Consider the following 15,197-nt stretch of genomic DNA (forward strand, 5'->3'; position numbering starts at 1 on the left):
AAAGCTTGTTACGCGTTTCGGACGCTGAAAACAGCGTCAAATATTCTAAAATTGACGAAGAATTATTTTTTAGAAATCTCGCGGCCGTAGGGGATAGTTTTTCACGGCCAGAAATACGGTACAAGCGGTTTACATGAAGAAAGAAAGCTCGGTTTGATTAATGACAGTCACACATTGCCGTTGAAACGGCACAATCGTCTGATCTGTCGGCACTGATCTTATTGCAAGCTAACTTCTTCTGGTTGAGGAAGCCGCTGTGCCCGGAGAGAACCAGCCCTGACAGACTGAAGTTGGAAGACTACACACATACTGTGAAAACGTATGTTAAGCCCAGTTAAAATTTCCTAAAATAGGCCCCAAGCTAGCACATCGTATCGTTACTTCCTTAAGCTTCTTGTGACATTTATTGTATGTAGGTATTGGGGAGGACTGTCTGCTCTTCTCTTTTACCAAGTCTTACCAGGTACGGTACCTACACCGACCTACTATCAACTACCTAACCTACTGATGCCATCGTGATGGGTAAAATAGTGGCAAGAGGCTTTGGCTTCGCCGGCTCATTGCGGCTTTGCAGTCGGGTACTAGTAGCCGGCGCAGCCGGTGTTGTCAATAAACGCGTACGTTTTATGTTGAAAACCAGATTATGCTGTATCCCTTAGCTTGAGAATTCCGAAGCGCAATGGAGACCGCCATCTTGCAGATGCGGAAGTATGCATAACAAATTGAAAAACGTTCAAGAGGAGTTTCTTTCACCCGTCTTTGTTTGATTCACAATCTTATGCACCTCTAATTTATAATTAAAATACTTTAAGACCAACCTCGGCCCGCACGGGCCTGGTTATCTTCAACGAAAAGCGTCACCAAACACCGGAACCAATGAGATTCGAGCATTTCAAAAAATATTTCTAAAACCAAATCACGCAATGGAGGCTGCCATCGACCGGATGCGGAAGTTTGCATGAAACAATTGCGAAAAAGTTCAATAGGAGTTTGTTTCACCCGTCTTTCTTTGATTCACAATCTAATGCACCTCTAATTTGTAATTAAAATACGTTAAGACCAACCTCGTTATGTTCAACGAAAATCGTCACCAAACACCGGAACCAATGAGATTCGAGCATTTGAAAAATATTTTTTTAAAGCTTATTACGCGTTTCGGAGGGTGAAAACGGCGTCAAATAATCTAAAATTGACGAAGAATTATTTTTTAGAAATCTCGCGGCCGTCGGGGATAGTTTTTCACGGCCGGAAATATCAGAAGTTGAGATGGAATTCACCGAATTAATCAAGAAGTAAATTTTATCAATTTTAATCTCATCCAGAATGCAAATGGTACCTACTACACCTACTACACCTACCTACTACCAACTACCTAACCTACTGATGCCATAGTGATGGGTAAATTGTGGCAAGAGGCTTTGGCTTCGCCGGCTCATTGCAGCTTTGCAGTCGGGTACTAGTAATTGAGATATGGCCATTTAAGCTCCCGGCGGCCATCTTGGACGCCATCTTGAAAATGACCCCTTTCCGGAAGTCAGATGTTACTAGATTTTTAGTATGTTATTTAGCATGCCCAATGGTACCAGAATCCATTGAAAAACCTTTTGTATCAATTTTTGTAGGGTTAGGTGAGTTTTTTTCGTATATTGACCCTACTATTGTTGTTGTTGTTGTTGTTTGGAGGACTCCATATAGAGATTACAGTATGAAAGACTATCAGTGACTCGATAGAAGACAGTGTATGGACCACAGCTACAACAGAAGTAGAATTCAACTTACTAGAAACAGGAGTTCGAGTATCCAGCTTCACGAACAAACCAAATCTGCTTATGGTACGTTCAGCGACATTATAACATCACTTTTTATTGTGATAGATAGAATGGGAGACCTTTTCTTGAAATAAAGCATGGACTTAATTGTACCTGTTACCAGAGACATTGCAGATGAAGAGGTGGCAGCAACATAGAAACATTGAAAGAGTAAGAACAGTTTGATGACTTTGTGGAAAGCAGAATAGTCAAGAGAACCGAAACACTCTTTGTCCCCTTAAAGAGAAACAAGTTTCCATTGATTAGTTGTCTTCCACCGAGAGTTGCAAAAAAGGAGAAGCAACAGATTGATTAATCCAGGGAAGAATTGTTCTCTCTTCTCTCATCTGTAGGTATCTCTTGCCAGGTACATGGGTGTGATCTCGATGAGTTATTTTGTCATAAGAATCAGTCATACGCACCAGCACTTTCACAATTTGGGACACTTAGATCAGGTGCCAAATAAAGTTTGGTTTCATGTCTGGAAAAGCTGGGTCCTAAGCCAAAAAACTCACCTGATGTTGAGGCCACAATTACAGACGGTGCAGCGATCATAAACATGTTCAAAGCAGGTGTTGCCAAAACATTTTGTGAGTCTGCCCAGACCATGTTCATGAAGGTTTTGGGAACCAGGTTGCAAAATGTCAACAGAAGAAATATTGTGTGGGATGAATACATCAAAGACAGCCTGAAAGCAGCACCAAAGTGTAAATTAAACAAATGTGTCATGCGCTGTGTCGAGGCAACAACAAAGCTTCCGAGAAACTAGGAATAATTATTGTAGCTTTTTCTTCAGACAATAAATAGACCAAACAGCTCCTGTACCTTGCCTAACAGTCCATCACAATAGAGAGCAAGAATAAAGAAGTTGTACATGGCTATGGGAACTTCATACTAAGTAGCTAGCCACACGTGAATGTAATCTGGACTCCTATCCCCATGCACGCATGAAGAGGCAGATAAAATAGATTGGTAATTCATGCCGCTGATTGCGTCAGGGAAGGACATACTAGAATCTTGATGAGGATGGTGGACACAGATATAGTTGCCCTAGCCATAGCTATGTTCCAACAACAGAGTTTTGGCTAACATTCAGCATGGGAAAGCACTTCAGGTACATAGCTGTGCATGAAATAGAAACGTCTTTCGACCCTGAGAAATCCAAAGCACGACCATTATTCTACGCCTTGATAAGATGTGACCAAACATCTTTCTTTGTTGGCAGAGGGACGAATAGTGCAAGGGAGACATGGAAGATGTATGACAAAGTCACAACAGCATTTGTGGCACTTCGTGAGGAACTGGAGGCACAAGTCTTGGCTGATAAATCCCATGTGTTTGAACGCTTTGTTGTTCTCATGTATGATCATGCAAGTACCTGTATCAAAAAGGCACACGAAGAACGGTTCACCAAGAAAGCCAGATCCATGGAGGCATTACCTCCAATGTCAGCAGTTCTTATCCAACACACAAAGAGAGTGGCATACCAGGCTGGATACGTTTGGGGACATAACAGCAACTCTAAAACCTCGAGGTCCCAGTGATTTGGGATTGAAAGGGTCACCAACAAGAACATGGGGACCTCTCTGGACAAGTATTTCTGAGGCATAAAAGTCCGATCGACAGCTGATCAGATGTTCGTGTACTCCAGACAGAGGCTGCAGAGGACACTGGAAATATGTCAAAAGTAATTTACGGTATACTGCATACTGCATTATACAAGTGCGGTGCTGACTGTGAAAGAGTGTCATGGAATAGTTGGACTTTTCCACTTCGACTTATGGAGGTCCTTCATAAGCTACTTCAAAAATTATTAAATAACATGTAGTAACCATGAAGACACACTTGAGTACTGTAAAGAGATAAAGGAATAATAACTATAAATTATTTGCAAACAGAATATCCACGTGTTTGTTTAATAAATAGACAAATACCCGTGAGGTATGAAAAAAGATACTGGTATTCAAACAAAAATATGCAAATAAGGCATCAAATTTCTGCTAAACAGGTATTATAAATTTTAAAACCTCAGTATTTTAGTTTTGTTTATGTAATTCATCATACATTGTGGACACAAGTCAGAAATATAAAAATGACAACAAAACAACTCATATCTGTTAAAATTATCATTTTCACTATGTAGCGGCCATCTTGAAAATGGCGGCCATCTTGGATTTTTTTCAAGTGGCCCCAGATCCAAAATTAATTCTCAGATTTTGCTCTATCACATGCCAAGTTATATGCATTTAACACAAAAAGCGCTATTCGGTTGATTTTATGCACCATTCCGCCAGACTATAAATTTCTCACAATCTCTGAAATTTTCGAAACAAAAAAAAGAAAAAGAAAATGCGATTTGCACAGCTTAGTCATGCTCTGCATTGATCTGAACTATCCATACAAAGATTCAAATACCCAATAAACCTTGTTTGGATCAATGGACTTTCACGCACGTCGAATCTCATGGTTTACCCCATGAGACTCAGGTGAACTTTTTTCATTTTTCGAGGACTCGTGGGCTGGAAGCACATTCTCATGGGTCTCACGCAATTGTAACCCCAAGTGATGCTAGCAGACAAATTCAGCCATCATTTAGCTTCTGACCATTCACAAATAGAGAGTTTGAGTGAGGCTTTATCGACCAGAAATCATTCGCGTCAGCAATTACTTCGACGCAAGAGCTCCGATGAGAGGCTTTCATCTCAGAAAGAACCATGAAATGGAAAAATGCATGAGCCTCCAGTGAAGCCTCAGAAATTTTATTTGTGCAAGTTTCTGTCACAGTGGACAAATCAGTTTGTTGCAACGTTCTAAAGCGGGGTTTTCACATTTTAAGTTTTTTCACATCTGAAGGTTTTTAAACGAATTTCAATGAATTGAAATATTTTCTTTTCTTCTGGAGACCACTTGTTTTAACAAGTATCCACAAAATAACTTGATATCATAAGTTCTGCATTATTTACAAATATTTTTTGTAATTCTCTAAGGCTCCTTGATGAGCTTGTACCTCAACCATTTGTAGTACAGGTGCAACAAAGACGCGTCACAATGTATTTGTTCACCTTGAATCCAAGCATGCCACGCTTCTCCGCATTGGCCCTCATCCGTGCCTTTTGGGGATCTTTCAAAAGTTCGTCAAGATAGGAAGCAAACCGTGAAAGATTATTGAGGTTGTTGCTTGCTTGAAAGTTGATAAATTGATTTAGTCCATAAAACCCAGAGATACCAAGAGGGAGAATTGCTTTGCAATACATGTCCCCAACCAATGTGATATTTTAGTTCATTGACAGTCAATATTTGCAAAAAAAATGTATTCCATAAACATTTGGTTTATTGCCAACAACCCAGTGTTAATTTTAGTAATACGCAAACTAATTCATCAAAAAAACAATATTATGAAAACGATATTATTAAGAAACGTAGACTAATAGGTTGTGGCTTGCTAGCAGTTATCAGAAGTGGTTTCTGAAATTATACATCGCTGAATTCTTATTGAGTCATGAATGTCCGCTGAATTTTAGTCACTGCAGTAAAGGCCGAGCCAAACCTAACGCTCGACGTAACACCGTAATAATGTCCCAGACATAACACCGTCTTACTAAATCCGTCATACAGAAGGCGAGCTGGCGTCTGGCATTCAGCCCGTCTCCTATGGATATCAGGTAGAGTCACATCTATGGGTTATGTTGTTCAACTGCCATCAACAAAGCAATGGGACGGGTTGAGTGCTGGATGCCGGGATGACGTGCATGTCCGTAGAGGCCTAACCGGGAGCTAAACGTAACACGTGCATGGAAAAGGCCATGGCAGACGGACAGACTGACAAATCTGGCTACTTCACTATATAGATGAAACATATCCGTGTGAAGTACAAAGATAAATAAATGCACAGTATGGTGGGGATACACTATGATTGGCTGAGCCGAGGTGTTTTTTTTAGGCAAATCAGAATTGAAATCCCCATTACACCGACCGACTTACTTATTGATACATTTTTTGGGCATTTGCCTTATTGAAATCATCTTATTGAGTATTTGTCCTAATGAAAGAACTGCACAAGCTATATAATCCATGGGCATTTCTTTATTAAGGTTAGTAAGGCTTTAAAAAGTAGGATTATTGATTCCAATTAAATACGTCACGAAAGTCTTCCACAGAGCATTTTAATGCTTTGAAACACCTCGTTTTCACCTCAAGACCGAAGCTCACTCGTAAAAACAAATTCGCTGACTTTGGTGGTGTGTAACAAATGTATGATCAACTTTGCAAGTGATTTTAATTCTGCAACTCCATTCTAGCCAATCAGTGACAAGTATACCACTGAGCCAAACAACTCTGAGCTTATTGGCTCCCGCTTGACCGCTTCAGAAGTAGTAGCTCAGCATGACATGCAAATCATGCTAACGTCACATATGTTCCTCGATGACCAATTACAACGTATTTTCGGAATGATTCGCCAGCGAATGAGGAAAAGTAATTATTCCATTATCGCTTTGAAAGGAAGTTCATACTCTTTTTGTTGTTATTTTTTTCCTTGTGTATAACTGGAGCCAGGTAATGCCAGGAAACTGTAGAAAAAGTACTACAGATAAAAGGTACCTCCATGGTAAGTTTTCCTGGAAAATATGTTCATTTGTAAATATTCCGGGACCACTGTAGGTCACCCTTGACCTTGACTTGATGTTCATTCTTGTGCACTGCCATTTTTTTAGCTATTGCTAAATTTCCTTGCCTTTCCCATTGGCTGAACATAATACATTTGGCCAACTTGGGTACCCAAGCCTGAGAGAAAGGGTGATGTGGAGCCAATGTTTCAGGAGACAAAGTCGAGAAAAACTTTCCTAAGGACGGCATTCCTTCCGTCCGGCTGGCTTGTTTCCAAGAATGTTGTCCATCTCCGCCACCAGCGCAGCTGTCAACTTAGGAAGCACCTGTGTAGGTCAATCAACAATTTTCAAGTTAACTTCCTGGAAGAAATTTAAATAATTGTGCATTTCGATATATTGGGGAAAATGTTGAGAGAATTGAACAGGAAATTGAAATTTACATCTTTAAATTTACAAATTGAACAAGCAGAATGAAAACAATACGTCTCAGGACCATAATATTTGGTTGATACGCTACCTGTATAGCTCCGAGGTTCTCGATGAGTTGCTCCACCTTGGTAGCCCTCAGGAGCACCGAACTCACACCTTCATTGTGAAGGCACCATGCTAATAGAACCAGACATTGTGAAGCACCATGTTAATAGAACCAGACATTGAGCAGGCACCATGCTAATAGAACCAGACATTGAGCAGGCACCATGCTAATAGAACCAGACATTGAGCAGGCACCATGCCAATAGAACCAGACATTGAGCAGGCACCATGCAAATAGAACCAGACATTGAGCATCAGTTGAGACTTTTGACTTCGTGTAATTGTCGCACAATGTAATGATGGCTCTGCATGACATCCATAAAATGAGAACATCGCTTTACTATGGTAAAAAGTTGAGTCTCTGACATCATGCCCGAGGCCCATCATCACATTGTGCACTCCAGCCTTTCAGTGATGCTTTGTGGTTCCTTGAGACGTCCCTGCTGCCTCTTTCCCTCCTCACTGAGCACCTTTTCCTTGAGCCACTGATATCCCTGCATCGAGTGAAGAGTTTAAACGAACAGGTATGACGTATTCATGTCGAAACCCAAATTCCCTTCAGCATCCTTTTTGTAAGTAATGGGAGAAGGTATAACCATTTCCTCTTATTTGCTGTACCAGATCAATAATACTTTTAATTGTACTGGATAGTTCATCACCACCATGCACATCAAGAGCGAGGCTCATGGAAGAGTAAGGATGAACTGACAGTTGGGTAGTGGGGGAACAATTGGGCACAAAAAGGAAGGGAATAAACACCCAGAAAAGGAAGAGAGACACAAGATGGGAGGAAACACTGACACGAACAAGTAAGAGGGGACAAATTTGAAAACACACTCTTTCATAGCAATGCTTCAGATAAAGTTTATCATGGTTGTGATTTCAACACCTAAAGGTGGTTATATGGTTGTGATTTCAAACTTTGCTAACAGTTTTCTGCATTCCCACAGTGATTCTCTTTAAAAATATGATATGTGTGAACCATTAAGTAGGTAAAGTGGTGGCTTTGTTGTGAGGACTCTGGGCTGGTATCCCAGTGATTGTGGCTTGAACTCTGATTTAAGCAACATATAAAAAAATACTTTATACGCCTCATACCCATGTTCATGCAAGCCTGTAGTACATGGGCTTATGTTGGGAAACCAAAGTTTGTGGACCGTTTTGCTAGATTCTTTGCAACAAGGCTTAAATCACTCTAAATAGCATATAAAATAAAAAAATTGCTGTTGCCAAATTTTCACGACATCTTCATGGTGGTCATCTTTGATTTCAAGATGGCCACCATTTCGGACCTATTTTGCCTTATATCTCACTTATTAATCAAGGTATCAGCACAAGAATAGTGTCCTTACCCACATTTTCGGGGTCAAGGAAGACAATGGTGATAATCAAATTTCAGCTGGATGGCCAACATCTTTATAATTTCAAGATGGCCGCCATTTTTAATCAAAGTATGAGCAAACATAGCCTAGTGTCTTAGTCTGAGACAATTGATGAAGACTAGTTGTGGTGGCTAGCATCCATCATAGACTTAAGCCTTTTCTGAAAGCAATGCTACAGTTTGTTAATCAGTTTGTTTCATCAAACAACTCCTATAAAAAATCCAAACGACGGGCTCTCTACTGATCAAACACAATGTCATTCCCAATAGGCTGGGCATCAGTGTTGCAGCATTTCTCCAAATCAGCATCACAGTTACACAATTCGGTACAGACTACATTCCTAGCTTTGCATGAACACCTGCGTGAACACAATTTGCTAGGACTCTTTGCAGCTCGTCCACAGCCACAGCGAACAAGTTGGAGAATTGAGGCTGGAGCAATTGCAACCTGCGCCAGGACTGGTCTCAATTCGCCTCCAACAGTTTCCCATCCCAAGGTGTTTGGGTCGATCACAGTTGGATTTAGAGTTAGATCTTGTGCCCACGTGTGTGCTTGCAAATGAGCACGCTGGACATGCTCTTTCCAGGCACCACCAGTTGGTGTTAGTTTCTCGACTCCCTGATCAGCCTTCAGCTGGCGGAATAGGTGCCATCGTAGTTCAGCAGCACTTCTTATTGTGACACCTTTCGGACATAAGAGGCGACAGAAATACTCTTCACATCCTTCTTGGACAGCATCAGATGGTTTATCACCCTCTCCAAGCTGAGCAATTGCTGACACTACTGTTTGACTACTTTCAGTGAATGCCTTGAAGCAAGTTGTTTTACTCTTGCCCTGAATGTGGCCAGTGGTGTCACAGCCAGTGAGAGCATGCCAATTAACAAGTGCTTTTGCCCTCTGAGCACCAAGCTGTTCATAGATTGGCCTTAGTAAGATTTTCCGACGGTTTTTTCCAGTGCCCATGATAACTGCAGCATCACTTCCTAGGTCATCACTTCGACGTAGAGCAAGTAACAACACATCTGTGTCTGGGGAATAGATACTCACAATGAATCCTGTTTTCACAAGTTGCACTGCATGCAAAATCATGAGTGTGTCAGCTTCCTCCTGGCTACTGACCTCTTTAGCAATTTCACATTCAAAATTGCTCTGGACACTTCTCCTTGTCACTGTTACAATCTGCATGGAGGATCTACTGTTGATCAATCTATTTGCCAGGAAGAGTGTCAGTGAATCCTTTGTGACATTACTAGCAAGGAATGACTTGGTGTCCTTGATTTTGGTTTGCTCATCAACAATATAGTTTTTCACTGCCTTGGTCTTGCCTCTACGACGTTCCCTTGTTCCTTCCTTCAATGATGCATCAATTGTGTAATTGTCAAACACAACCCGAAGCTGATCATAAGCACGTCCTCTGCATTCGGCTAGCTGTACATACGCTGTGCCTAGCTCCTTGCAGTTCTGAAATTTCTTGACACTCATTAATTCTTGCAATAGCGCCATTCCATCAACAATTAAGCATGTCCTGGGTCTTTCTTGCACATTCTCAGGGTGTTCTGCAAGTTCTTCAGCATGGTCACTTGAGTTTGTGTCATCACTGGATTTCACAAGACCCTCCAGGAGTGATATGATCTTGCTCTTGTCGGTGGTGGGGTGGACCATTCCATTTGGCTGGAGAAGAGTTCTATTGGTATTGGACAGTTCATGTGCCCCTACCACTTCCTCTAGATCCACTGCTTCCCTCGATGACCTTGCAATGACTAGTAGTCGAGCAAACAGGGATGTCGTCACTTTCAGTGCCACTACCTCACTACCAGTTTTCACCAACAGGTCTTTGCCGACCGAATTCCAAGATGGCAATGTCAATTTGGTCATTGTCGACCACAGGTTTTGGTTTCCCTTTATTCTCTTTTCTACAAATGCACTGTAAGCCTCCTGTCCGAATTTCTCTGCATTAAGAATTCCTTTCTCCACAGCTTTAGGAATCACCTCAATTGCAGCATCTATTGCTGTCCTTCTTGCCTTTTTGCCATGAATGACAGAAGGTTTTTGGCCTTGACCATCGGTAATATCACAACAAATGTTCTCACGGATCTTCTTTAACAGCCTGCCCCTGGTGATGCTGTGATTCTGAATACCATAGTCCCTCATCATGTTACTGTAGACCTCATCAGCCTCAGGTGTTGAGACAAACTGTCCATCATCGATGCAATCCTGTAATTCAGCGAAGAACTCAATTTCAGCTGATACAAATCTCTCTCTCTGTCCTAAGTCCCAATCACCACTTTGGTCACCTGCACAATTTTTGCGCTGTGGCATTTGCACGTAGCGACTCCAGTTGGAGGTCAAACAGCTCTTAAGGTAGTAGTAAGGGAAACATATGAAAATCTGTTAACTAAATTGTTACCAAAAATTTTCTTCACCAATATGTTTGTAAAGGTGTGTAATAACATGTGTTAAAATGTTGAAGTTCAACTCCCGTGGGAAACCCAGAAAAAAAGCTGTTGAATTCGGGTACCGAAAAATTATTTTCGAGAATTTTTATTTTTTTAATCGGCCCTTAAGTAACTTATGAGGGGTCAAATAAGGGTTTTTCATGATTCTGAGTTGATTGTTAACATTTATATTTCACCACAGACACTCCTTTGTGGAAAAATAATTTCTAAATATATATCATTTTCTACTTTGCAGGACATGGAGTCTAGCAATATGGATGAAGACGTTACTCCACCTGTGCTCAATTGCTTCATCTGTGCACGCTCGGATACACCAGCTGAAAGGCTCATACAGGCAACTCCAAAGGGATACTCAACTTTATTGAAACGAGCAGAAACTGTCGAAAATGTTACTGTTGTGGAACGTATGAAGGAGGCTCAAAAGGAAGGAAAACTGAGGTACCACCAGAAGTGTAAAAATGATCTGTACAACAACTTTGTTGCAACCACCAAGAAGTCAGCTCAAGCATCAAAGGCAGAGAAAGAGTCATCAAAGTTGAAGAGAAGACGCACTACTTGTGAGTTCAGTTCATCAACTGGCTGCAGTTCTAGAAGATCACAGTCAGTTGACCTCCTGTATAAGGATGTATGCATTCTTTGCAACCAACCAGCCCAGCTCTACAAAAATAATCCAGCACAAGCTAGAAAGAAATACAGAGTGCCAGATAATTTGACTGCAGATACACTGAAGGCAAGCTTGCTGAAGACAGCACGGAGTCACGGGGATGACTGGGGCACTGAAGTCACTGGACGCCTGGAAGGGATCAACGACTTGGTAGCAGAAGAAACACTGTACCATTTGCGATGCAAACTTATGTTTGCGAGAGGTGACCGTTTGTCCAAGACTGATGAGGAAGGAAAAAGGAAGAGAGGACAGAGGAGTATTGATGAGGAGCGAGAGGCAGTTTTTATTGAATTCTGCGAATGGTTAGACTCAGAATTAGAGCATGGGGTAATGAACATGGACCAAGTCCATGAAAGGCTGCAGGAGTTTGATCAGTCACCAGAGAAGAGCCTTTCTTATTCAAAGCATTGGCTAAAGATAAAACTTCTAGAGAAATACGAAGACACCTTGTATTTCACACACAGGAAAGAAGGGCAGATGTACTCTGTCTCAAAGATGGCACCGACAATATTCTGCGAGGGCATCATGCTAATCTTGACCATGGAGATGAGAAGACTCAGATCATAAAGACGGCACTCAAGTTCATATCCAATGATATTGCCTTGATTGATTTAGGTCCAAAGTCATACCCCACCACACACAGTATGACTGACATCGATAGTCAGCTGACACTTGTTCCTGCAAGCCTTCAGATGTTCTTGAGACCGATTGTCAAGACAGATGAAAGAGTTGCCGTTTGGGGGCAGAATTTTATTAAGGCCTGTCGACCTCGGTCTGGAGTATTGCCACACCAAATGGGGCTTGCCATACAACTTGATCATAGATTTGGGTCAAAATGGATGCTCAACAAGTTCCATCGGCTGGGATACACTGAGTCTTACACGGAGACACAAAACTACAAATACTGCTTCCTTAATAGTAGGAGTGGAGATGATGTTCCAGATACTTCTGGCACTCTTGACACCATTGTGGAGGAAACCGATGAACAGATCAATGATGAGGTTGCGGTTGATGCTGCGCTTGAGGATCAATCAGTGATGACAGCCAAAGTGCCAGCCAGTGAAAGTGAATTGTCAAGTAATGATCAGGTGGTCTTTATGGAGGTTGGGGAAACAAACAATGCAGTCACTCAGTTTGTTGGAGACAATATAGATTAAAACATTGTCTCTATTCACGGAAACACTCCCTTTCACTCAATGGGTTGGATCGAAGTCACCTCTCCGGCACCACCCTTGCCAGATCCACAGACAACAGCAGCTTTCCCCCAGGTGAAGTTGAAGGCACTCGACAAAGCTAAGATCCTGAGAGGAACCTGAGAGGAACTTTCTCCCCCATTTCCCCAGATAGTTTTCACTCATTAACCTTCAATGTTTACACTTTCCCCTCAAGTTATGTATTCCGTCATATTTTATAACACCTTTTTCTTCTTCTTCTTTAAAAGGCTGCTTTCGACTTGCTCACCAATTCAATTCATCCCAAAAAAAATATCCATCTCCTATAGTGCCTTTTTTCTACATTCCCTAAACTCTCCTGCACTCCATCCTCCATCCAGCGTCCTTAAACATATTTTTAACTCGAAGGTCACAAGAAACTCATTTTGCAATAAATGTTCGTTTCCCATAAATCGTACACTTTCAAAAATCCAATCTCACCCCTCCCCTCCAAATCTTCCCCATAACCCCTCCCCTCCAAATCTTCCCCATCACCCCTCCCCTCCAAATCTTCCCCATCACCCATCCCTTTCAAATCTCCCCCCTTGCCCCCTCCCTCCTAAACTACCCCCTCACCCCTCCCCGCCAAGACGCCCCCTCGCCCCTCCCCTCCTAGACTCCTGCCTCACCCCTCCCCTCCAAATCTCCCCCATATCCCATCCCTTTCAAATCCCTCCCCTTGTCCCTTCCCTCCCAAACTCCCCCCTCACCCCTCCCCTTCAAATCTCCCCACCCTCATTGCTTCTCAATTTCCCCCCTCTCACTCCCCCTCCTCAAAGCGTCCTCCCCGCTTCTTCCCCCTTCAAACTCTCACCTCCATCTCCCCCAACCTTCTGCCTCGCTCTTCCCCCTCCTCAAATAACACCTCATTGTGGCTCACCCAATCACCATCAAACCTTTTGTCCGCCCCATCCTTCCCTTTCTCCGAGCTATTCTGAAATCTCTGACACACCTTCAACAGCTCTCCCTACCTCTTCCACCTCTTCCACATCTTACCCTACCCCTCCTCCCCCCTGTTCTGTATCTGATGCTCCCCCTTCCTCTTCATTAACGGTATGGACCTCAAACATCCGGGGCCTTCGTTCAAACTTAACTGATCTCTCCTTACAGGTTGCTTCTGTCAAACCAGACGTGATCTGCTTAACAGAAACTTTCCTCCTTTATGATGTCTCTGATTCCATAGTATCTCTCCCGGGCTACTCCCTCCTCCGGTATGATAGACCTGAGCCTCGTCCTGGAGGCGGGGTTGCTATCTTTATCAAAAACTCTCTTCCTCACTCGCCCTGCACTGCACTCTCTCCACCTCACCCCCAGGAATACCTCTGGCTACGGCTTCCCCTTCGCTCCCACCTCTTGTTCATATGTGTGTTGTACCGTCCACCAAACAGTGATGACTCCATCTACATCTCGCTGTCTGATGATATGGACCAACTTCTATCTACTCATCCCGACTCTCTCTTCCTCATATGTGGTGATTTCAACTGTCATCATGCCAGTTGGCTGGGTGTGGGTACCTATCTCACCAGCCATGGCTCCTCAGCAAAGGACTTCTGCGACTCACTGGGACTGACACAATCTGTCAATTTCCCGACCCGGATCTCAGTCAACGGAACATCTTCTCTTCTGGACTTGGTTATGACTAACTTCCCTGAAAATGTCTGCTGCTCTTCTTCTGCTCCGATCGGATCATCTGATCATGTCCTTGTTAAAGTGGACATCTCTCTGACCATCCTCAGGGAGCCTGCTCAGCGTCGACGAGTCTGGCATTTCACTCAGGCCAACTGGCACGGTCTTCAAGCAGCCATCAATCATCTGGACCGGTCTCCCATCTCTACCACCTCTGACATCAACTCATCCTGGGAATTCTTCCAAAGTAAATTGCTCTCTCTCATGCACAGATTTATCCCATCTCGTCTTCAGTTGTCATACCCTTCCTCCCGTCCATGGTACACGGAATCTTGTGGTGAGGCTGTTGCCCAGAAACAACTTGCCTTCATCTCCTGGAAAGCAAATCCAATGGAAGGAAATCTCATTTCCTTTCACAAAGCCCGAAACAAGTGTGTGTCCACCCTCAGGAGAGCCAGGAAACAATATCTCTCCGTTCTCAAGACCGAACTCTCTTATCTGTCTCCCTCTTCCAAATCCTGGTGGCATCTGGTCAAATCCGTTTCTGGTGTTTGTTCCCCCTCCATCCCCTCCCTTACCTCAAACGGCTACACAGCTGACTCCGCACGTGAAAAAGCTGAATGCCTCAACTCTGTGTTTGCCTCTAAATCTTGTGTCCCAAACCCATCCCTCTCTGTACCAACCATACCCAGTCGTACCCTGCTGCTCCTGGACTCCGTGTCCTTTCCTCCTGACAAGGTGGAAAAGTTTCTGTCAACCCTCGACTCTGATTCTGCAACTGGACCCGACGGCATCAGCCCACGGGTCCTAAAATCCTGCTCTGCTGCTCTATCTCACCCTCTCTCTGTTCTCTTCACCCTCTCTTTTGCTCAAGGTCAACTGCCATCTGCTTGGAAATCAGCCAACATC

The 15,197-nt window shown here is 42.9% G+C and overlaps 1 protein-coding gene across 1 annotated transcript in view; it reads right to left on the bottom strand.

Annotated features, from left to right (window-relative positions):
* Positions 1-6,649: 6,649 nt before the first annotated feature.
* The window catches only part of LOC144891635 (voltage-gated potassium channel subunit beta-2-like), a 39,513-nt gene continuing 30,965 nt past the window's right edge, over positions 6,650-15,197 (bottom strand). Inside the window, 3 exon segments of the mRNA XM_078775286.1 lie at positions 6,650-6,739; positions 6,933-7,021; positions 7,323-7,443. Coding sequence (XP_078631412.1) covers positions 6,650-6,739; positions 6,933-7,021; positions 7,323-7,443 — 300 coding nt within the window.

This window comes from Myxine glutinosa, chromosome 4 (assembly GCF_964187855.1).
Source record: "Myxine glutinosa chromosome 4, kmMyxGlut1.1, whole genome shotgun sequence".
NCBI lineage: Eukaryota > Metazoa > Chordata > Myxini > Myxiniformes > Myxinidae > Myxine > Myxine glutinosa.